The sequence below is a fragment of the Onychomys torridus genome, chromosome 11 (assembly GCF_903995425.1).
Source record: "Onychomys torridus chromosome 11, mOncTor1.1, whole genome shotgun sequence".
In the NCBI taxonomy this organism is placed as follows: domain Eukaryota; kingdom Metazoa; phylum Chordata; class Mammalia; order Rodentia; family Cricetidae; genus Onychomys; species Onychomys torridus.
In genome coordinates this window covers 29,047,609-29,069,612 of record NC_050453.1, presented here as the reverse complement: position 1 = coordinate 29,069,612, position 22,004 = coordinate 29,047,609, and the positions used below count along the sequence as shown (strand labels likewise).

The window sequence follows — 22,004 nt, the reverse complement described above, 5'->3', positions numbered from 1 at the left end:
GCAGATCTGTACAAGTTAGAGACCAGCCTGGTCTTCATAGCAAGTCGCTGGCCAGTGAGATCTACGTAGTGAGACCTCGTCTCACAAAAAGAAAGGGGTGGGGAAGAAGGGGGGGGTGATCCTTTTGGAAGTGCCACCAACTCTGGCATTGCCGTGACTCAGTCATTTAAGCCATCCACAGCAAGGAACAAAAGCCACTGGAGAGAAAGAAATAGGAAAGAGAACAAAGTGCAAGCTAGATTTCCTCCTCTTCCGATTTTTGTTTCTAGAAGACTTACTTGGGGACAGTTTACTGGCGCTGGAAAATCCTGCATTATCCTAGAACATGAATGCTCGAAGGGCAGAGTTACAAGACCGGGCCATTGTCAAAATAGCAGCTCACCTACCAGACCTCATCGTCTATGGAGATTTCTCTCCAGAGCGGCCGTCAGTGAAATGTTTTGATGGAGTTCTGATGTTTGTTGATATTTCAGGTAAGTGCAAAAGGGATGCTTGCTTAATGTGGCTGAGCAGCATGCTGGCATCAGAAGTCATACGCCAGTTGTGATTGCAGTGGGGACACCATTTTCAAACCCCTAGGCTGTTACAGCAGCTAGTCTCATTGTGCACTATGGGAAAGAGAATGACCCCTGACCCCAGGTGTCTCTCATCTTCCCTTCCCCCAGCTTGCAGTCACAGGCATGTCTTTAAGATGTTCAAGTTCCCCATCTGGGACTTCTGACTCCAGAGTTCTTGCACAGCCACGTGTCCCCCATTCCCACACACCTCCCTGACAAACTGACAAATTCAGGAGATGATCTACTGTGTTTCATATCCTCATACTAAAACATGGCTCTTCAGAATTTGAAAAATGTGTGGCCTCTAAACCATGGAACAAAAAATGGCAACAGTATGCCATTATCATTGTATACACCAAGAACCTAGAAAGAAAAGGTGACTTCTCCTGATTGCAGGCCTATTAAGTGCAGCACGGCTAACGCCTGACCAGACACACCAAGGTCATTGGAAGTGCAGCCACTTTTAGTGGGGCCCCTTTCAGGCCAGGGGAGCCCTCTGCTGGCTCTGCTGGCTCTGCTGGCTCTGCTTGACTCCCGGGAAGCCAACTGTAAGTTTCTTACAGGTTTTACTGCAATGACTGAGAAGTTCAGCACAGCCATGTACATGGACCGAGGGGCCGAGCAGCTGGTGGAGATCCTCAACCACTACATAAGTGCAATAGTAGAAAGTAAGTGTTCTCGTGGGCGTCGCTGGAGAGTGGTCCAAGTCGCTGCTTGGTCGGTAGTTGAACAGTAGAGTACAGTGACTGAAGTTCTGCATGCTTGTATCCAGAAATATACATGCCATCCTCCTGGCGTTTTGTCTTGTCAGCTTGACACAAGCTAGCGCCAACGGGGGAGAAGTAACGTCGATTGAGAAAATGCCTCCATCAGGTTGGCCTGTTGACAAGTCTGTGGGACGTTTTTCTTGATCGATAATTGATGTGGGAGTTCCCAGCCCGCTATGGGTACTGCTACCCCTGAGCAGGTGGTCCTGAGTTGCACAAAAATAAAAAATAAAAAAATAAAAGGCAATCTGGGTGAGCCATGGGAATAAGCCAATGAACAGCACTCCTCCAGGGTCTCTGGTTCAATTCCTGCCTCCAGGTTCCTGCTTGAGCTCTTGCCCCGACTTTCCTTCATGACGAACTATAAGGTAGAAGCTAAAATAAACCCTTTCCTCTCACAGTCCTTTTGGTCAGGGTGTTTATCACAGCAAGAAAAGACAAACCAGGACAGTCATCAGTATTTTTAATATGCTATAATACAACTAAATGAATGTCATCAGCCTCGCTAATAAGACTACATGAGAGAAAGTATGTTTTATGTTAAAGACCTGAGTCTATAGCCAAGGCTAGCCTGGGACTTCTTATATAGATAAGACCTTGAACTCAAGGCAGTCAATCCTCTTGCCTCAGCCTCCCAATACTGAGATTATAGGAATAGCCACTACATCTAGGCTAATGTTCTTTTTAAAAGTTATTATTTTGTGTTTGGATGCTGTGTCTGCATGTGTGTCTGTGAATCACATGCATGCCTGGTATCTGCAGAGGCCAAAAGAAGGTATCAGATTCCCTGGAACTAAAGTTACATATGCTTGTGAGCTGCCATGTGGGTACTGGGAATCAAACCTGGTCCTCTGGAAAAGCAGCCAGAGCTCTTAACCACTGAGACATCTCTATAGCCCCAGGCTAATGCTCCCCAAAAGTAGAAACAAAACCTGTAACTCCAAGACTTAGGAAACAGAGGTAGAAGGAACATAAATGTGACTTCCAGCTAGTCCGTTATGAGACTTGCCTCAAAACCCCCAAAACATACTGGTAGAGTACTTTCCCAGCATGCAACACATGCTTGAGGCCCTGAGTTCCATTACCAGCAAACACACACACACACACACACACACACACACACACACACACACACACACACGTGGTGGGGTGGGGGAGGAGAGAGAGGCAATCAGGTGGTGGCTCACATCTATGATCTTAGCACTTGGGAGGCTGAGTCTGGAGAATGGTTACGTGTTCTAATCCAGTCTAGGCTACATAGTGAGGTTTAGGTGAGCCTGTGTTACAAAGTGAGACCCAATCACAAATAAAAAGGACGGAGAAGGGCTTAGCTATTAAAAGTGCTTGCTGCTCTTACAGAAGATTCAATTCCCAGCACCCACATTGGGCAGCTCACAACCGCTCATAACTCCAACTCCAGGGGATCCAGTGATTTCTTCTGGCCTCTGTAGGTACCCACATGAATGCACTCATACTCATACACATACACACAAAGAAACAAATGAAATTTGCAAACAAATCACAGAAAGGGCATCTAATTTGTTTTTGCATCCCACTTGGCACAGCAGACACTCAGAATTTTGTAGGATATTGTTCAAACTAAGAGGTGTGCGGGGGCAGGTATGAGTGTGGGGGTGAGGGGATCCTTTAAGGCCTATCTTGCCTGACATGCCCTGTGTTCCTCCCCAACACTAAGACCAAACCAGCAAACGCAAATTTCTACTTACATTCATAGTCTAAATTGCTAAAAGAAATGGCAACCAATAGAGCTGTTTCTCCTGTTCTCGTGAAATCTTTGTCCACTCACCGGCATGTGTTCCCGTAAAGGCTGGCTGGCAATATTCCTCTACCCTGGGAGGAGGGCACGTATTCTTAGGTCTTGTGGGGAACTCTGCCCTCCTGTTCGTGGTTTTGGTTTTGGTTTTCTGGAGCACAGACACAGTTTGGTTGTGGGGCTCACTGTACTGCAGCTGAGGAGGCAGACCTACATAGAAGTCGTGAGACATCGTGTTTGATAGAAGTGTATTCTCTGGATTGCTGTTCTCACTCCCCCGTTTCTACTGTTCTTCTAGCTGGCTAGCTTCCTCTGAGGCAGGGTCTAAGGTCTAGCTATGTAGCCCCATCTGAGCTCAAACTCACAGTATCCTTCTGCCTCAGCCTCCCAAGTGCTAGGATGACAGGCCTGTGCAACCATGCTCGCAACCCACTTCTATTTCACTAGTGAGTAATACTAAAGAACCAGTCTGACTTAATGTTCCTTTCTGTCTTGTCTTTTTTAGAAGTGCTGATTTTTGGAGGAGACATCCTAAAATTTGCAGGTACGGAAGCTGAGACAGAAAGGGTAGGAAGGAAGAACCGAGGTGCCTGCCCTGTTAAAAAGGAAGGTACCGGATGGTGGTGGCGCATGCCTTTAATCCCAGCACCTGGGAGGCAGAGGCAGGTGGATCTCTGTGAGTTTGAGGCCAGCCTGGGCTACAGAATGATTTCCAGGAAAGGTGCAAAGCTACACAGAGAAATCCTGTCTCGGAAAAAAATAAATTTACTGTTGGGGTTGGGGATTTAGCTCAGTGGTAGAGTGCTTGCCTAGCAAGCACAAGGCCCTGGGTTCAATCCTCAGCTCCAGAAAAAAAGAAGAAAAAAAAAAAAAAAAAAAGGAAGGTACCTCAGGGAGCCGTGGCCAGGGAATGGGTTGAAAAATGTTTGAAGCTTATGTAATATCCATGCAAAATGCACTGACCTCCAGGGTAGGACTAAAGCCCCTAGGGTGTCTCTCTCCCAGGTGACGCACTGCTGGCCCTGTGGAAAGTGGAACGGAAGCAGCTGAAAAACATCATCACAGTGGTGATAAAGTGCAGCCTGGAGATCCATGGCTTGTTTGAGGCCAAGGAGGTTGAAGAGGGCCTGGATATCCGGGTCAAGATAGGTAAGTACCAGGAACCAGGTGTGTGGAGACCCACAAAGGTTTCCTAGTGAGATCTGAGCTTGATTTACCCAGCAGGGCTGCCTTAGAGGATTTCTTGACCTTGTGCATGGTTACCAGGTGATTGGAAGGGTCTGCACCTAGCTGAGCTAGGGGGCGGTCTTTGCTCCACCCCTTGACACTCCTATAAATAGCCCTTTAGAAGAAACAGGAGGGGCCAGTGGTTAAGGATCCAGGCCCTCCTGAGCTATCCTGTGTTTGTCTCTTTTCCTTCTATATTTCTATCTAAATATTTCTCACTTCTCCCTCCTCAAGACTACCCTGAGGTAAAAGTGGGAGCAGGTCTTCCACACAGGTGTATGCTTGTAATCCCAACTCTTAGGAGGCTGAGGCAGGAGGATAGGTGAGAGTTTGAGGCCAGCCTCGGGGGCATAACAAGACAACCTCAAAACACAAGCAAACAAAAGATAAGTAAGCACTGGGGAAAGAACAGATGCTACTACAGCAGTTGAAATCTGGTTCCTCACTCCTAGAACATGCTGGCTTGGTCCTACCGTCGTGCTTTGAAGTTGTTACCAGGCTGACCAGAATACAAACTTTTGTTCACGCACTAACCATTTAAGAGAATTTGAGATGATCATGATATCTATATAGTAGGGTCTTATAAGAGTAAAGTAGGGGCTGGAGAGATGGCTCAGCGGTTAAGAGCACTGCCTGCTCTTCCAGAGGTCCTGAGTTCAATTCCCAGCAACCACATGGTGGCTTACAACCATCTCTAGGGGGATCTGATGCCCTCTTCTGGCATAAAGTTGTACATGCAGATAGAGTATATATATATAATCTTTAAAAAAAGTAAAGTAGACTAGATTTGGTGGCACACACCTATAGTCTTATCACTCAAGACCTCTGACCTTTCTGTACATGTGTCATGGCATGATATTCTCTCCCTCTCTCCCTCCCTCCCTCCCTCCCTCTCTCTCTCCCCTCTCTCTCTCTCTACACACACACACACACACACACACACACACACACACACACACACATAAATATAAAAAGAAATAATGTCAGAACTAATAGGATCATCACCATAACAGGTTATCCAATTGATTATTTCTCTTTAATTTGCTGTTGTCTTAGATGACTTATCTTTTTATGCTTTATGCTTATTTAAAAATTTTCCAAATATATCCTTTAAAAGTTCAGCCATTACAATAGTGAATGTGTGTTTTGTAACAGGGCCCCAGACCTTAGCACAACGGACTTCATGATGGAAGTGCCATCCAGGCTGTAAAACTCAGCACAGACAGCACCACCTTCCAAAACTAAAGCGAAGGCCTAATCCATCAACATTCATATAGTTCTGGAAAAGTCTCTGAATGTACTGACCTTGCTTTTTGGCTTCTGTAGTTCTGCTTCTGGCTAACTGTTCTTATTAACTGAAGTATGTCAATCCAGAACATAGTTTTTGTGCCTAAAAGCTTACCCTGAGAAAGGCTTGGGGCTACCCTGGGTTCTGGAGCACACAGTGCTGGACAGCTAATAAAACTTTCTATTAGCTTAAACCCACATCTGAGCAGTCTCCTTTGGTGAATACCCCAGGACATTTTTTCCAAGTTCACTCAGGGGCTAATGTGGTATACTTCTTAGAATGGAAACACCCCAGATGGGGCATGGTGGCACATGTCTGTCATCCCAGCACTTGGGGAGGGCGAAAGAAGGAAGATAAGGAGTTCAAGGTCATTCTCTGCTACATATTAAGTGGATGCTAGCCTGGGATACATGAAACCTGACTAAAAAAAATAAATAAATAAAATAATGATAGTAACTCAAACCCTTTCGTGTTGTGAGGGGCTAGCAGAGAGGTATGCTTTAGCATCTTTTCATCTTTTCCTCTAGTAAGCCAGGCTAGCCAGTAGCGTGTGTCAGGTGGAAAAACAAACCGTCTATAGATAGCACCAGGGAAATGAGCATCCAGCAAGTCAGCACAGCTTGCTGGGTGTGGAGGTGTGCTCCTATGCTCAGCACTTGGGAGGGTGAGGCTGGAGGATTGCTGCAAGTTCGAGGCCCAGCCGAAGCTACAGTCACAAACAGAATCACCACAAAGAGCAAAGATGGGAAACAAACTTTGATTACATTAATTACAGTAATTTAAGAGCACTCTGGCATATATAGTGCATGTGTATGTGTATACATGTATGTATTTATATATGTTCATATGCACGCCATCCTTTTCAGCACCTAGGTTCTATTATTCTTCATTTCTCAACTTGAAAACAATTAGAGGAGCTCCAGGTATGGGAGTGCATGCCTTTAATCCCAGCACTCAGAAGGCAGACGGATCTCAGTGAGTTCAAGGACAACCTGGTTTCCATAGTGAGATCCTATTTCAAAAAGAGAGAAAACAATTAGAGGAACCATTGTTGGGGTGGGTCATCTGGCTTTCAAATACCTATTTCTTTTTCTTCAGCTTTAGTTATGGCCTACAATGAGACAGAACTAGGGTTTGTTTTCAGTTAAAGCCTCAATTATTAACATGGTTTTCTGTTGCCTTAAGTGTAAACTGAAGAAAAGGTTAAATAACTTTGGGGAGTGATAGAACCCTTTATGAAGAGTGTCATCAAGCCGGGCCTGGTGGTGCAGGCCTTTAATCCCAGCACTTGAGAGGCAGAGGCAGAGGCAGGTAAATCTCTGAGTTCGAGGCCAGCCTGGTCTACAAAGTGAGTTCCAGGACAGCCAGGGCTACACAGAGAAACCTTGTCTCAAAACCCAAATCCCCGCTTGGGGAAAAAAAAAAAAGTGAAAATTAGGAGTTATGTTCTCTAGCTTTGAAAGAAGGGACGTTTGGAACGATTGGGACCTGGAAGAGGCATTCTCTGATTTCTATGTAAACTTTTTAAAAATGAGATTTTGCTGAGGTTGTGTAGTTCACAGCAAGATTCTGATTTTTCCAAGATCAGTGCTTCTGGGAAATAACCCAGAACTTGTTGTGCAAACCCATTGCTTTGCCTTCTTCAGGACTGGCTGCTGGCCACATCACCATGTTGGTCTTCGGGGATGACACACGCAACTACTTTCTGGTAACCGGCCAGGCGGTAGATGATGTGCGCCTTGCGCAGAACATGGCCCAGATGAACGACGTTATTCTGTCCCCAAACTGCTGGCAGCTCTGTGACCGGAACATGATTGAAATTGAGAGGATTCCGGATCAGAGAGCAGTTAAGGTGAGATTGTGGCTGCTGCCAGAGTGCGCCAGCAGGCTGACTCCACCGAGTCTGGTGAGCCTAAGGACACGTCCCGTGGGAGGAGCCAAGGCTGCCGAGCTCAAGAAGGAAGTGGGCCCACCCCTCAACCCCCACCCAGAGAGTAAAAGAAGCCCGGGAGTGACCCAGGGGCAGCCTGGAGTTGTCCTAAGGTCTGATCCCCATTTGTTTGTGTTTATTGAGACAGGGTCTCATGTAGCCCAAGCTAACCTCGAAGTCATTACACAGCTAAAGGTGGTCTTAAAGGGCTGATCCTCCCGTCTCCACCTCCGGGCTCCTGGGATTGCTATGTGGACCCTGGGAATGCTAGTGCTTATTTTCTCTACTCAACCACCTCCTAACCCTGGTGGACTGTCAGCCATTTGCCAGATATCCCCCTCCCCATCTGTTTTTGCCTACTGCCTTCACACTTTTGGACTTGTTTCTGCATTTTGGGAGGCAGGAATACCAGAGACTCAAGGATATGCCGATCTCAGAGTTCACCACTTTCCTGAGACCTTTTTAAACGTTGACACTCTTTGTTTTCAAGACTTATAAGAAAAAAACATGGGGTGAGAATCTCTCCCGGGAAGCCTGCATCCCTGTTTTGAGTGTGTACTGTCTTTTCTCTGAGCGCCTCTCTTTCCCTCATACCCACACTTAAGTGGATAATGATCTCTGACTCTGTATCATACTGCAGAAAGAAAAGGGGAGGAGAGGGAGGAAAGGAGAAGGGAGGAAAGGAGAGGGAGGAGAGGAGAGGGAGGAGAAAGAAGGCATATGGTTTCCTTGGGTTTTAGTTGAATTAAAATGTTCAGGAAGAGATCGAGAAAAGATCCTCAGGGTGGGAAAACATAGAAAGGTGGCCCTTCATGTGTATATACTGACCCTTAAAGTCTTAAAAAGTAATTAGAAAAAAATTTAATCTTTCTTCCCTTCTCTTCTCTTTGAGCTAAACATTGAATATAGGACTTAGGGGCTTAAGCATATGTTCAGTGTGAGCTATGCTCATAAGCCTTTAAAATGACAATGGAATTTTTTTGGGGGTAGTAGTGAAGGACAGAACCACAAACATGCCAGGCAAGCACCCTATCTCACTGAGTAACAGCCCCAGCATTTTTTTGTATTTTCTTTTTGAGGCAGAGTCTCACTAAGTAGCCCAGGTTATCCTTGAAGGTCCCTCATAGCACCAGAAACCTTTAGATATTTGCTTTTCCTGCCTCAGCATCCCAAGTAGCTGGGATTACAGGCCTGCACTGCTGGCAGCTGCAATCTGCCTCCTTTCAAAATTACAGTTTACAACCACTGGCCAGACCTCGTGACACATCCTATAGTCCTAGCATCGGAGAGCTTAGCCTTTCAAATCTGCGACTCGCTAGAGCTAGTTAGCAATACCTTATCTCAAACAACAACAAACAAGTAAACAGGACATGAATGTAGCACAGTGGTGGAGTACAAGGCCCTGGGCCTTTAATCCCAGCACTCAGCAAGCAGAGATAAGCAGATTGTGTGAGTTTCAGGCCAGCTTGGTCTATAGACTGAATTCTAGATCATCCAGGACTACATAGTGAGATCCTGTCTCAAACAATCCCCTGTCTGAAAAATACTACCACCACCAGTAGTCGTAGTAGTAGTAGTAGTAGTAGTAGTAGTAGTGATAATGATAATGATAATGATATTGATAATAATAACTGAGTGGGGCTTTGTAGCTCATACCTGAGCACCTGAGAAACCAAGACATAAGAATGACCAGAAGTTCAAGGGCCAGCTTGTGGCACAGCATTCCTTCTGAGCCACAGAGGTGAGACCCTGTCTCAAACAAAACAAAAACTGAACATCCTTAAATGTGCCAGTCACTATGTGTCAGGTCCTAGATATTCAAAAGTACACTGTTCTGTGAAATGATATTCCCAAGGTCACACAGTCCTCAGAATAACTGGAATTTTACTGTTGTTTTATCCAGGTTAGCTTCTTAAAACCACCCCCGACTTTTAACTTTGACGAGTTTTTCAACAAATGTATGGCCTTCATGGATTATTATCCTTCTGGTGACCACAAAAGTAAGTAGCCTCCGTGCATAGACCCTTTGCCTCTGTAGTGGTCAGTAGGGACTTAAGCCAATGTCAGTGGTTCAGTGACAAGTGGATGCACTCTTAACATAGCTCTGGCCCTTGACCTTGATGAAGGAGATGGACTTCCCATTCTCCAGAACAGCAATTCTGACCACTTAGCCATCTTCCTCTCCTGGGCACTGATTCCCGTCTATCTTCTTCCAAACATTAACAAGATAAAATGCAAAGCATCTTTGACTCCAATTTAGCCTCACAAGGCTCCCAAGTTTCTCTATATCTATTCGTGTCATGTATTTATCTGTTCTTCATGCCTTCATTTCATTTATCAATAAATAGGCATTGCTTATGCCTCGGGGGTGAGTGGCTTCTAAGTTTATTTTTAATTTTTAAATTTATTTTGAGGGAAGGCAAGGTCTCATTATGTACCCTAAACTGACCTTGAACTCTTAATCCTCCTGCCTCAGCTTTGTGTACTAAACTTGTCTTCTTTCCCCAACATCCAATTTCTTCCTTCTTCCCTGTGTCTGAGAATGTGTCAAGTGTACAAGCTATACATACCACTGACTAGAGTCTGGTGATCTTTTCCTAGGCTTCATCCTAGGTGGTTGGCCCTAGGTGGATGGCTTTGGATGTTGCTATTTGGAAGTTTAGTTAATTTCTTTACAGTGCTTTGGTTGAAACTCGGGGCCCTATGTTCTACCTTACCCCTGAGCTATACTCTCAGCCCCAGCCTTGCCTAGGTGGTTGACTTTGGATTAATTCCCCCATGCAGCTGTGTAAAGGATCAAGCCTAAGGCTTTACCGTTGAGCTACGTGCTGTGGGTTTTGTTATTGTTTTATTTTCTGATACAGTCTCGAGTAACCCAGTCTGGCTTCAAACTCTCTATGTATCAAAAGATGATCTTGATCTACTGATCCTCCTGCCTCCACCTTCAAATTACCAACACATATTCCAAGGCATATATATGCAAGGCACATTTATTAGTGACTGTATGAGTGAAGGGATCCAAGAACCGATAAACATATAACACAATTGGATACACAGAAACTGAAAAGAAGTTTGAGGGCAAACAGGAGTCAAAAATGCTTTGTATTTTGTCCTACTGGTGTTTGGAAATGGTAAATGGGAATCAGTGGCCAGGGCAGGAAGATGGCTAGGTCCTTAGATTGCTGGTCTGGAGAAAGGGAAGTGGTATGCCACCACACCAGTATGCCTTTCTATTGTTGCTGTTGTTTAGCTCAGCTTTGCCCAGGTTGACCTTGAACTTTCTGGCTCAGGCCCAAGTGAGCTTCCTGCCTCAGTTTCTCTAGTGCTAGGTAAGGCTAGAGGCAAAAGTGCCACACTTGACTTGGATTAATCATTCCATGCATATTACGTTCTCTGTTTTCCTGGGGCTCTGCAGTACCTGCCTTAGTCTTGCTTCTGTCCTGCAAACCAGCCATCTTCGGCGTCTCTTGCCAGTTTCTTCCCCTTCCTTAAATGTGGAGGGAGCCGGAGAGCTGTCCTTGGTTTCCAGTCTGTTCTATTCAGTTCTTCCCAAACCATTCGTGTCGAGCCTCCATAGGACTACAGTGAGGCACCTAAGAAACCTGCAATGCAGAATTCAAGATCAAATCCACAAGTAAGAATCATTCTAAGTCACAAAGCATTTTAGTTCAATCCCAGTACTGAGTCACATTCAACTGAATTTAGAGAAGTCCGCAACCTTCTGTGGATTAGATTTCCCTTGACCCTTTTTGTGTGTGTGTGTGTGTGTGTGTGTGTGTGTGTGTGTGTGTGTGTGTGTGTAATGGAGGAGATGTTTCAAGACAGGGTTTCTCTGTGTAGACCTGGCTGTCCTGGCCTGGAACTCACTCTATAGACCAGACTGGCCTAGAACTCAGAGATCTGCCTGTCTCTGCCTCCCCAGTGCTGGGATTAAAGGCGTGCACTACCACTACCGAGCTTGCCTTGACCCTCTTTGATCGTTGGTGTCCCAGGGTCTCCTGTAAGGAACACTGCCCCAGGGAGTGGGAACAGGAAGACTCCTGTCTCTAGCACTGCTGAGCCTTCCCTTTCCTTCCGCCCTCTTAGACTTCCTAAGGCTCGCCTGCATGCTGGAGTCTGATCCTGATCTCGAGTTGTCCCTACAAAAGTATGTGATGGAAATCATTTTGAAGCAGGTATTTTCATAATTCAGTGTGTTCAAATTGAGGTGTCAGGAATCTCAACGGCAAGAAAGACAAAATAGTAAATAAAACACAAAATCTGTTTTAAAAAAAAGTTCCTAAATTTAAAAAAAGTATATTTTTGTTGGCTCAACACATAGGTCTTACCTCAAAGAGAAGTGACAATGGCCTGGGACACAGATTTGTTTAGGTAGAAGCCCTTCTGGCACCATATACCCAAGGAATCTGGGATCATTAGGTGGAAGCCCCACCTCTCTCCCCCCCAGACCCTGCCCCTAGGATTGGCGGCCAAGAGTTAGACCCTCCACGGGGCTGCTCAAGACCATGCCTACTTAAGACCTGGCTGCCATACCTGCCATGGCCTCTCTCCCCTGCCTTCCCAAGAACCACCCAGGAGGTGCTTTTCTCTGCTCAGATTAAATTTGGATTTATTAATTCAGCTTGATTTGCTTATTACATCGGCAGCAGAGGATACCCAATAACCAGGGATCCAAAACTTATCAAGATTCAGGTTGTCCCAAATAATATGTTCCAACATGCAAAGTCTTTTCATGGGCCTAACACAAAAGACAGAGTCATAAATCAAGATACTTCTCAAGTTTATTGGTAGAAATATCAGGTGGGTGGATGATAGCAAAATGCCATAGGTCTCATGTTTTCTAATATTGGGGGTTGCCTAGGAGTTCCAGGATCTGTTAAATTAACACATTCCAAGGGTTTCACTTGATAATTGAAAAGATGCTAGGCTAGCCTGGAGAGATAAGCAGTGGATGGCTGTTAAGGGCTCTAAGACAGTACAAGATCTAGATCTGTAGCAGTCTAACTCTCTACAGCCACGAAGTTCTAGACAACTCGTTAATCACCCTTGCAGAATCTTTAACTGGCTTTTCTTTTCTGGGAATTTCATTTCACATTCTCTGTGGATAGGTGACTTCAAAATTTTTTATCCAAATCAGGGCATTATTAAAAATTGGGGGGGGGTGTGTGTGGTTCAATGGTAGAGCATTTACCTAGCATGTGTTAGGCTCTGGGTCCCATCTCTAGCATTGTGAAATCACAAAGAGTGAGAAAGGAAAGGAAGGGAGGAGAGAGAGGAGGAAGGGAAAGAGGAGAGAAAGGTATGGAGGATGAGAGAAGGATTAAAGGAGGCATTATCCTAAGTACACTGTGGCAGCAAGAAACTAGGGTTACCAGTGGTCAGGGGTTAGCCATGTATCTCCAGCTTCTTGGTATCATTCTCAAACTGTGGACACAGACACACATACAGATTTGCAATGCAGCAGGGAAATTTTTTTCAGAATAAAGTGAAAGTGCAGATCAAAATTTGCTGCATGAGAACAGCGGACCACATAAGTAAAAGAGAGTACTCAAGGGCCCTGGCTATTGCTTGGGGCTTCCTTTAATGGGGTCCAAAAGGAGTGTGGTTGCTAAGGGATATAATGTGGATAGTTTTCTATTTTGATTAACAGGTTGCTCTATCACCGTTACTGCACAAGTCTCTTCTCATAATGCCTCTGATTTTAATTGCATGTATGCCCATTGTGCATAGGCATGAGATGGTAAATAGTGGATTCTCCCTAAAGATTCACTTAGAGGACACAGTTTGCCATATTGTGCATGCATTTCAAACCAGTGTTGGCCAGATCCAGTCTGGGCTGAGCAGCACCCCTACCCTGACCTCTGACATCACTGGAGTACAACTGACTAGGATATGTCTGAGTTGATAGTTTTTAAGGGGAGAAAAAGCTTATTCCATTGTTTGGGGTAGAGTTGGGTGTGTATCTTAATTACTGTGGTGGTTTGAAAGAAAATGACCACCAAAGGGTGTGGAGTTACTAGGAGGTGTGACCTTGTTGGAGCAGGTGTGGTCTTGTTGAAGGAAGTGTGTCATTGTGGAAGCTGACTTTGAGATCTCATATATGCTCAAGCCACACCCAATGAAATAGGCTACTTCCTGTTGCCTGTGCAAGATGTAGAACTCTCAGCTACTTCTCCAGTACCATGTCTGCCAGCATGCCACCATATTTCCAGCCACCATGTTCCCTGCCATGATGATAATGAACTAAACTTCTGAAATGGTAAGCCGTCACTTCATTTAAATGCTTTCCTTTATAAGAGTTGCTGTGGTCATGGTGTCTCTTCACAGCAATAGAAACTCTAAGACAATTATTTTTTCTATTGCTGTGATAAAACACCATGACCAAAGCAGTTTATAGAAGAAAGAGTTAGTTAGTTGGGCTTACAGTTTCAGTGGGTTAGATCTATGATGGCAGAGAGAATGTAGCAGTTGAGAGCTCACATCTTGAGAATTACAAGCAAAAGGCAGAAAGCACACTGGGATTGGCATGGATTTTTGAATCCTCAAAGCCCACTCCCAGTGGCACACCTCCTCCAACAAGGCCACACCTCCTAATCCTTCCCAACCAGTTCCACCAACTGGGAACCAAGTATCTAAATATATAAACCTAGGGGTCATTCTCATTGAAAACACTATGGTATTCATGTACCTCAGTGTACATGGGGCCTTGGTTGCTAACAGGTTGCTAGGTGCATTGTTTGGAGTGTGCATAGTATTTGTAGGTAAGGGTCTCTGGCTACCAAATGCATTATTAGAAGTTTGTATAGCCCAAACCAAGTGGAGTCCTGGGTTAATAAACTATCCTCTATGCTTGTCTGCCTTACTTGGACTGTGTTGCCCTATATAACTGAGCAAACCATAAGTAAGTTGTTTATGCCTGTAATCCTGGAATTGGGAGGCTGGGGCAAGAGAATCACAGTGAATTCTAGGCAAACCTGAGCTTCAGAGTAAGACCATCTCAAAAAATAAAATAAAATAAAAAAAACAAAGCTTGGGTCGTGGTGGTGCACACCTATAATCCTAGCACTTGGCAGTGGGGGAGAGAGCATCAAAAGTCATCTTTGAGTACATATCAAGCTCAGGCCAGCCTAGGCTACAAATCTCCAAACCAACCAACCAATCAAACAAAAACATTTATTCTGGGCCTAGCAATAAACACCAACATCCCATCCTCTCAGGAGGCTAAGGCTAATTCTTAGGTATAGCCTACATATTTGGAGATCCTTCCCCCAAAACTAAAAAGGGTCTGGAGAAAAGGATGAATGGTTAAGAGTACTTACTGCTCTTACAGAGGACCCAAATTCAGTTCCCAGTACCCAAATCAGGCAGCTCACAATCTCCTGTAACTCCAGCTCCAGGGAATTTAACAACCTCTTCTGGCCTATGAGAGAGGGTTCCTTCACATGCACATTCAGTCAGGTGTGGTGGTACATTCCTTTAATCCAGCATTTGGGAGGGATAGACAGATGGATTGTCATGCCTGGTCTACACGGCCAATTCCAGGGTTATATAATGAGATCCTCTTTTTTTTTTTTTTAAAGATTATGTTGAATGGTAGAACATTCAGCTTTACTTAGTGTGCTAGAGGCTCTATATTCAATGCCCAGTCTAGCAAACAAAATCTATAGTTACTCATTTTATTTTTGAGGCAGGCTATCACTAAGTTGCCCAGAGTGGCTTTGAACTCAGTCTTCAGTCGAGGAAAACATTTTATTGACTTGTGATCTTTTTGAGTTGTGGGAATTATGCTCCTGTTTTTAATAATCCTTTAAAAGAGCAGCTGCCCTCAATTCTAAGCATAGGGGTTTGTGCCTAAACGGACCTCACTGGTGGGAACTACCTGTGCCTGTGATAGTCTGAGAGGAAGTCTCTCCTACAACCTCTGCTGCCTCAACAGACAGAACCCATTAGCTACTGTTGAGCTGGTCACCTACAGGGATGGAGTATAAGATGGACTTGTGAGTTGGTGAGGAATTGTAGGTAGAAATAATGAATACTGTTAAAGAGGTATGTCTGGGGGTGGGGAGCCGAAAGAAGATGAAAGACAAGTCCTGGAGGACTTTGCCAAAGCCTATCCTAGCACTTAAAGGTCCTCAGAGAGGCTGCGGTCCTGTAAGAACGTGTGATCTAATGTGCTCTAATTTTTACAAGTGAAAACTTACTTGTCGATGTATTTGAAAAAAATCCCTACACTGGTTTGTTAGAAGTCATATTGTCTTTTATGGAAGGAATATAATGAAATGAACCCAGTCCTGAGGCTAGCCTAGGCTGAAAGAGTGGCGGCTTAATTCCCTGGAGCAATATCTGCTACTCTGAGATGGCATTTCACATTGTCAGTGGAGCCAGATACCTTTGTGTTATTTGGACTAAATGTACAATGACTCTCCCCTACCCTGCCATTGATTTAACAAAATTCAAGGTGGATGACAGGCAGGCATGATCTGAGGAATACTTTCTTCTCCATGTGCCTCTCACAGGGTGGGAATGTAGAGAAGAGGGAACCTAAATAAAACAATAAAACAAAATACACCACCACAAAGAGGCATGTATTACAAGAAATGTTGGAATCCAGAGCTGGTTTTTTGTTTTTTTGTTTTTGTTTTGTTTTGTTTGTTTGTTTTCAAGACAGAGTTTCTCTGTGTAGTTTTGGTGCCTGTCCTAGATCTCACTCTGTAGACCAGGCCTTGAACTCAGAGATCTGCCTGGCTCTGCCTCCCAAGTGTTGGAATTAAAGGTGTGTGCCACCACGGCCTGGCATCACAGCTGGGTTTTAATTTGCTATTTTCTATCTGCATAACCTTGGGAACATTGGATTACTTCTCCATACATCTGCTATTCAGTCTGTAAAATGGGAACACTGATGCTGGGTTTTGCCATGTTATCTGAAAATAGTGGGATAGAATCTAAAAATATTCCAGAAGGAGCTAGGATAAGAAAGTACAAGGTTAAGTGACATGGAATAATAATCTTCTACCTAACTGGACAAGTAAGAGATAAAAAGATGATAGTACTTCCTGTGACATCGCACATTGGCATGGGGCGTTTGTTAGGTACTGAAGCAGCAGCTGGCCACATTAGCAACTGTGTAAATCTTCATTGATGAGTGGTGTGTTTGTGCGTGTGTGTTTGCTGGGGAATCAATGGAAGAGATTTGGATAATGGGTTCCCATGGGCTGGCTCTGGATTGTACCTCACAGTGTGGCGGCTTCAGTTGCCTGAGCATCTCAAAAGGCTTCCTTCCCAGTAGTGACTTAGGGTGTGGCCTGGGGTGGTGTTGAAAGGCCGTCCTGGCCAGGGCACACACACTGCAGAAAACTGCCCTCTGCCTTGCAGATTGATGACAAGCAGCTTCGGGGCTATTTATCTGAGCTTCGTCCCGTGACAATAGTGTTTGTGAACTTGATGTTTAAAGAGCAAGACAAAGCAGAAGTCATAGGTTCGGCCATCCAAGCTGCCTGTGTGCATATCACTTCTGTCTTGAAAGTCTCCCGAGGCCAGATTAATAAGGTCTTCATGTTTGATAAGGTACGTCTGAACTACAAAATGGGAAGGAACATTGGCCAGGTGGAAGGAACAGATGACAGGACATTTAATCCAGGATGCCAGACTTTATAACAGCATATACACAGCCAGCATGCCAGGTGTTCTTCTCAACATTTTTACCTAGATTGCCTAATTTAAGCCTGTGATTACTCTGTTTTATTGTTGCTTTAAGACTGGGTCTCACCATGCAACTCTGACCCTTGTGGAACGCACTGTGTAGACCAGACTGGCCATGAACTCACAGATCTGCCTGCCTCTGCCTCCTGAGTTCCAGGACTAGAAGTGTATGCCATGATGCCTGGCTACACTTTTTTTTTTTTTTTTTTTTTTTTTTACTGGAGCTGAGGACCGAACCTAGGACAAGCACTAGGCAAGCACTCTACCACTGAGCTAAATCCCCAACCCCATGGCTACACTCTTTAAAAAAATTTTTTTGAGTCACATTTTATTTTATGAGCATATGTGTATGAGCATATGTGTCCCAAGGTCTGCATGTGGAGTTCAGAGAACAATTTCCAGGAGTTACTTCTTTTCTTCCACCATGTTGGTCGGCCTTTACTCACTGAGCCATCTTTTTTTTCTTATGTATTTATTATGTATACAGTGTTCTGCCTGCAGGCCAGAAGAGGGCGCCAGATCTCATTACAGATGGTGGTTGCTGGGAATTGAACTCAGGACCTCTGGAAGAACAGCTAGTGTCTTAACTGCTGAGCCATCTCTCCAGCCCCTGAGCCATCTTTTTAAAACATTTTAAAATTAATTTTTATTTTATATATATGAGTATTTTTCCTGCATGAGTCTCTGTACATCACATGCACACATGGTGCCCAGAGAGGTTAGAAGAGAGAGCATCACAGCCATTGGAACTGGAGTCATAGATGATGAATAAGAGCTACTATGTGGGTACTGAGAACTGAACCCAGGTCCTCTGTAAGGGCTAAGTCACCTCTCCAGACAAGCATGCACACACACAAACACACACACCACCCTGTGGGCTTTTTAAAAGACAGAACCTCGCTGTGTTCTAGGTTGTCTTGGAACTCACTGTGTAGGCCAGGCTTTTCTGGAACTCACAGAGACCTGTCTGCCTCTGCCTCCTAGTGCTAGGACTAAAGATGAGCATGTCCTAAGTCATCTAGATGGGCTCTATCCCTGAGCTGGTGCCTTTTCCTCTACTCTGCTGTGCCTCTTAGGCTCAATGTCCCGCTTCAAAGCCCAAGGCCTGGTCCACAGGAAAGAGAAACATGAGAACAATCTCTGGAGCAAAACTAAGTCCTTCACAAAGGCAGGCGCTATACTTCTGATGGCGCCCTAGAAGTTACCCCGTTTACCAAGCGTAGGACAGCTGTGGTAGAAACTAGCATTAACCTGATTCAGAAAGGGAAGATTGCTGTGACACTTCCTGGTTATGGCATCAGCTGAGGCAGACTAAAGCTGTGTTTGCTGCCTCTCACTTACAGGGGTGCTCCTTCCTCTGTGTCTTCGGTTTCCCTGGGGAAAAGGTACCTGATGAAATCACTCACGCCTTGGAAAGTGCTGTGGATATATTTGACTTCTGTTCTCAGGTCCACAAAATCCGGTGAGTGTCGACCCTGATCCTGTCTTAAAGGAACAGAGTGGGTGGGGGTACAGGAAGCTGGAGAAAAGGGAAAAATGACTAATTTGATTCGGTGCCTCACACATTTTCCCTTCACATCTCTCAGCTCTGTATAACTATCCTAAACTGAATGTTTGAAACAGCCTCCCCTCTGCCTCCAAACCCAGTTCCCCAGCCTTACCATGTTTTCTATGCTCAGCATCTTCTTTGTAAATGCTCATTATTATCCACTCTCTCCTACAACTTCCTGTGGCATCAGGACTGTCTCCATCGGTGTTGCCAGTGGGATCGTTTTCTGTGGGATTGTTGGACATACTGTGAGACACGAGTACACAGGTGTGTAGAGCCGACTTAGTTTCATCTACTTTCAACACACATACTATGTGACATTAGGCTTTGTGAGAGAGATCTTTAGAAAAGAAATCGGGGAAGGTGGGGGGGAGTGTCTGATATGGACTCAGCCCTCAGAGAGTTTAGTCTTTCCAAGTGGAGCAAAGCCATGTTGCTTTGCTCACTGATAATGCCAGGCCTGCATCATGTGTGTTTCTGGGGCTGTGGCTGAGCATAAGAAGTCTGAAGTCAGACAGGGTTAGAGGATTGGCTCAGCCGTTGCTTTTTCAGAGGAACTGGGTTCCTTTCCTAGCACCCACATAGTGGATCACAACCATCTAGTAACTCCAGTCCCAGCAGGCCTGGCCCCAGAAGCCCCATTAGCCAGGTCTGCTTACTCACTGAATGATTTCACCATCAAAGAGGTGAAGGGTGGTCATAAAGCAAGACAGGGCTTTATTCAGTGTGGCCACACCAGAAGGAACAGGGGAGATGGCATCTGACCCTGTCTTCAAGGTCATGATAGATCCAGGAGTATACAGAAGGGGGAACTAGACCCAGGGGGCAAGAAATACATGAAGCCAGAACTGGCCACACCGTGGTGTGTTCATTGGTCTCTCGGGAAATGGTTACTACTAGGTCCCTATCCTGACCCAACTGCCTACAGGGCTTGGCATTCCTGACATTTGAGATAGAGAAGGAGAAATGACTTAGAAAGTTATGCTAGTACAGGGAACAGTGTGTTAGAAATAGTTTTGTCCTCATTACAAAATACCCTGGAAAACAGCTTGGGGGAGACATTGTGGTTCAGATGTGAAATGTCCCCGCCAGGCTCTGTTCTTGAACGCTTGTTCTGTAGCTAGTGATGCTGTTTTGGAAAGCTGTGGAACCTTTGGGACTATGGCCTACGTAGGAGAACTGGGCCACTAGAGGCTCAAGACCAGAAACAGAGTGATACCACCTCTCCAAAACAAAATCATGGCTAGGTGTGGTGATGCACGCTTTTAATCCCAGCACTAGGGAAGCAGAGGCAGGTGAATCTCTGAGTTCCAGGTCACCTGGTCTACATAGTGGGCTCCAGATGAGCCAGATTACACAGAGAGACTCTGTTTAAAACAAATGAACAACACATACATGCACACACACATGCACACATACATACGCACACACACAGAATTACCAAATGAGGTTTCTTTTGGCAGACATACACTATTTTGAGGAGCAGGCCCCTTATCAGTGGTTCTCAACCTGTGAATTGCGACCCCCAGGGTCACATACTAGGTATTTACATTATGATTCATAACAGTAGCAAAATTACAGTTATGAAGTAGCAATATAATAATTGTGTGGTTGGGGGTCAGCGCAGCATAAGGAACTGTATTAAAGGGTCGCAGGGTCAGGAAGGGTGAGAACCACTGACCTAGACCAACACAATGCTCGTCCACTTCATCATAGACGATAAGCTACATCTTAGCCAAGAGCCCGTGGCCATCCTTACAAACATCTCTTTACATTTAAGGCCTTTCTATCCCTAAACAGACCATCCTCTTGGTCTCCCAGGTAAGACAGAAACTTTGCTACTGACTGAGTTAACTATTGAAGATTGTTTGAAATAGGCAGCTGGAGGCTAAACTCATGTGTCATTCATGACAGACAGAAGAAACAGAGGAAAGGCCATGGCGGGGGGGGGGGGGGGGTCTCCTCAGATCACGTGGAGTTTAACAGCTTTTGTTTTTCCTCCTCTTTGACTTGCTCCTTCCTGTTGTAGTCATTGGTCAGAAGGTCAATATTGCTGCCAGGATGATGATGTATTACCCAGGCATCGTGACCTGCGACTCTGTCACTTATGATGGCAGCAACCTACCAGCCTACTTTTTTAAAGAGCTTCCAAAGAAAGTCATGAAAGGTGTTGCAGATGCTGGACCAGTCTATCAGTGTTTGGGCCTTAATGAGAAAGTGTGAGTGTGGGCATTTTCTAGTAAAGGGGAGATTTGATAGCAAAGGATTGGTCCCCCATTTGAGATTCAAAACCATTTCATGAAGCTGAAATCTATGCCTTCCCAGACCTGGGTGCAGACTCTAGCCTACCCTCCTCTTTCTCCATCCTACCAACATAGCAAGATGGAAGAGCTCGTTCTTCACATAGGCCTGAGAGTCTGAGGGCGATTCTTCAGCGGCTGTGCAAACAGAACAGAGTCCTCTGATTTCAGTACATACCAGATGGACCTGGTCACCATTCGGTACCCACTGATTATGTTAACTGTGTGCCCAAAGTCAAGAGGGTTTAAAAAGGGTAAGATGTTGTTTGTGGGTCTTTCCTAAAGCCCAGCATAGATGTGCAGATGTCCCTTTGGGCTTAAAATTGTCCAATAGCTGTCAAACACTTCATGTTAACAGTGAAATTCCTTGCAGTAACATACAAGGGAACTTGTTCAACTTCATCCCTTCCTGCACGCCCTTAGTGGGAGTGTCTAATGGCTTGTTATCACCACTCTGCCCAAGCCATCTTGAAAATATAGCTCGGGAATTTTCCTCTCTGTGAGGGTGGCCCTGGAATTCTCCATCCTCTACTAGATAGACAAGGGACCCTTTTCACGTGTGTCTAATTCAACAGCACATGCTTCTAGTAGACTGTCTACACTGTCTCACAGACTCTTCACTGATTGGTTCTAGAGATGGATCCCAGGGCCTCACACATGCTAAGCACTTGCCCTACTTCCAAATTACAGCTTCAGTTCCTACATCACAATTACTGACTGGCTACACTTTTTACTCACCACACTATGAGCACAGTGAGGCTGGATAGTGGTGATTATCTTTTGGTCACTCTTATATTCCCAGTGTTTGACACGCAGTAGACCTTAAACACTAATAAATAAGTGGTGCATGAATGAACAATAAGGAAAATGGAAACACACATGGGTCATCATATGTTGATTGACTAAACGAACA

General features: G+C 44.9%; 1 protein-coding gene across 2 annotated transcripts in view; it reads left to right on the top strand.

Annotated features, from left to right (window-relative positions):
- The first annotated feature begins 325 nt into the window (after positions 1-325).
- The window catches only part of Adcy10 (adenylate cyclase 10), a 63,310-nt gene continuing 41,631 nt past the window's right edge, over positions 326-22,004 (top strand). For both annotated transcript variants that reach the window (XM_036202735.1, XM_036202736.1), the window contains exons 1-11: positions 326-473; positions 1,121-1,225; positions 3,604-3,642; positions 4,104-4,247; positions 7,260-7,465; positions 9,447-9,543; positions 11,630-11,718; positions 16,916-17,107; positions 18,586-18,704; positions 18,982-19,058; positions 20,821-21,010. In XM_036202735.1, coding sequence (XP_036058628.1) covers positions 326-473; positions 1,121-1,225; positions 3,604-3,642; positions 4,104-4,247; positions 7,260-7,465; positions 9,447-9,543; positions 11,630-11,718; positions 16,916-17,107; positions 18,586-18,704; positions 18,982-19,058; positions 20,821-21,010 — 1,406 coding nt within the window. The remainder of the gene's footprint in view (positions 474-1,120; positions 1,226-3,603; positions 3,643-4,103; positions 4,248-7,259; positions 7,466-9,446; positions 9,544-11,629; positions 11,719-16,915; positions 17,108-18,585; positions 18,705-18,981; positions 19,059-20,820; positions 21,011-22,004) is intronic.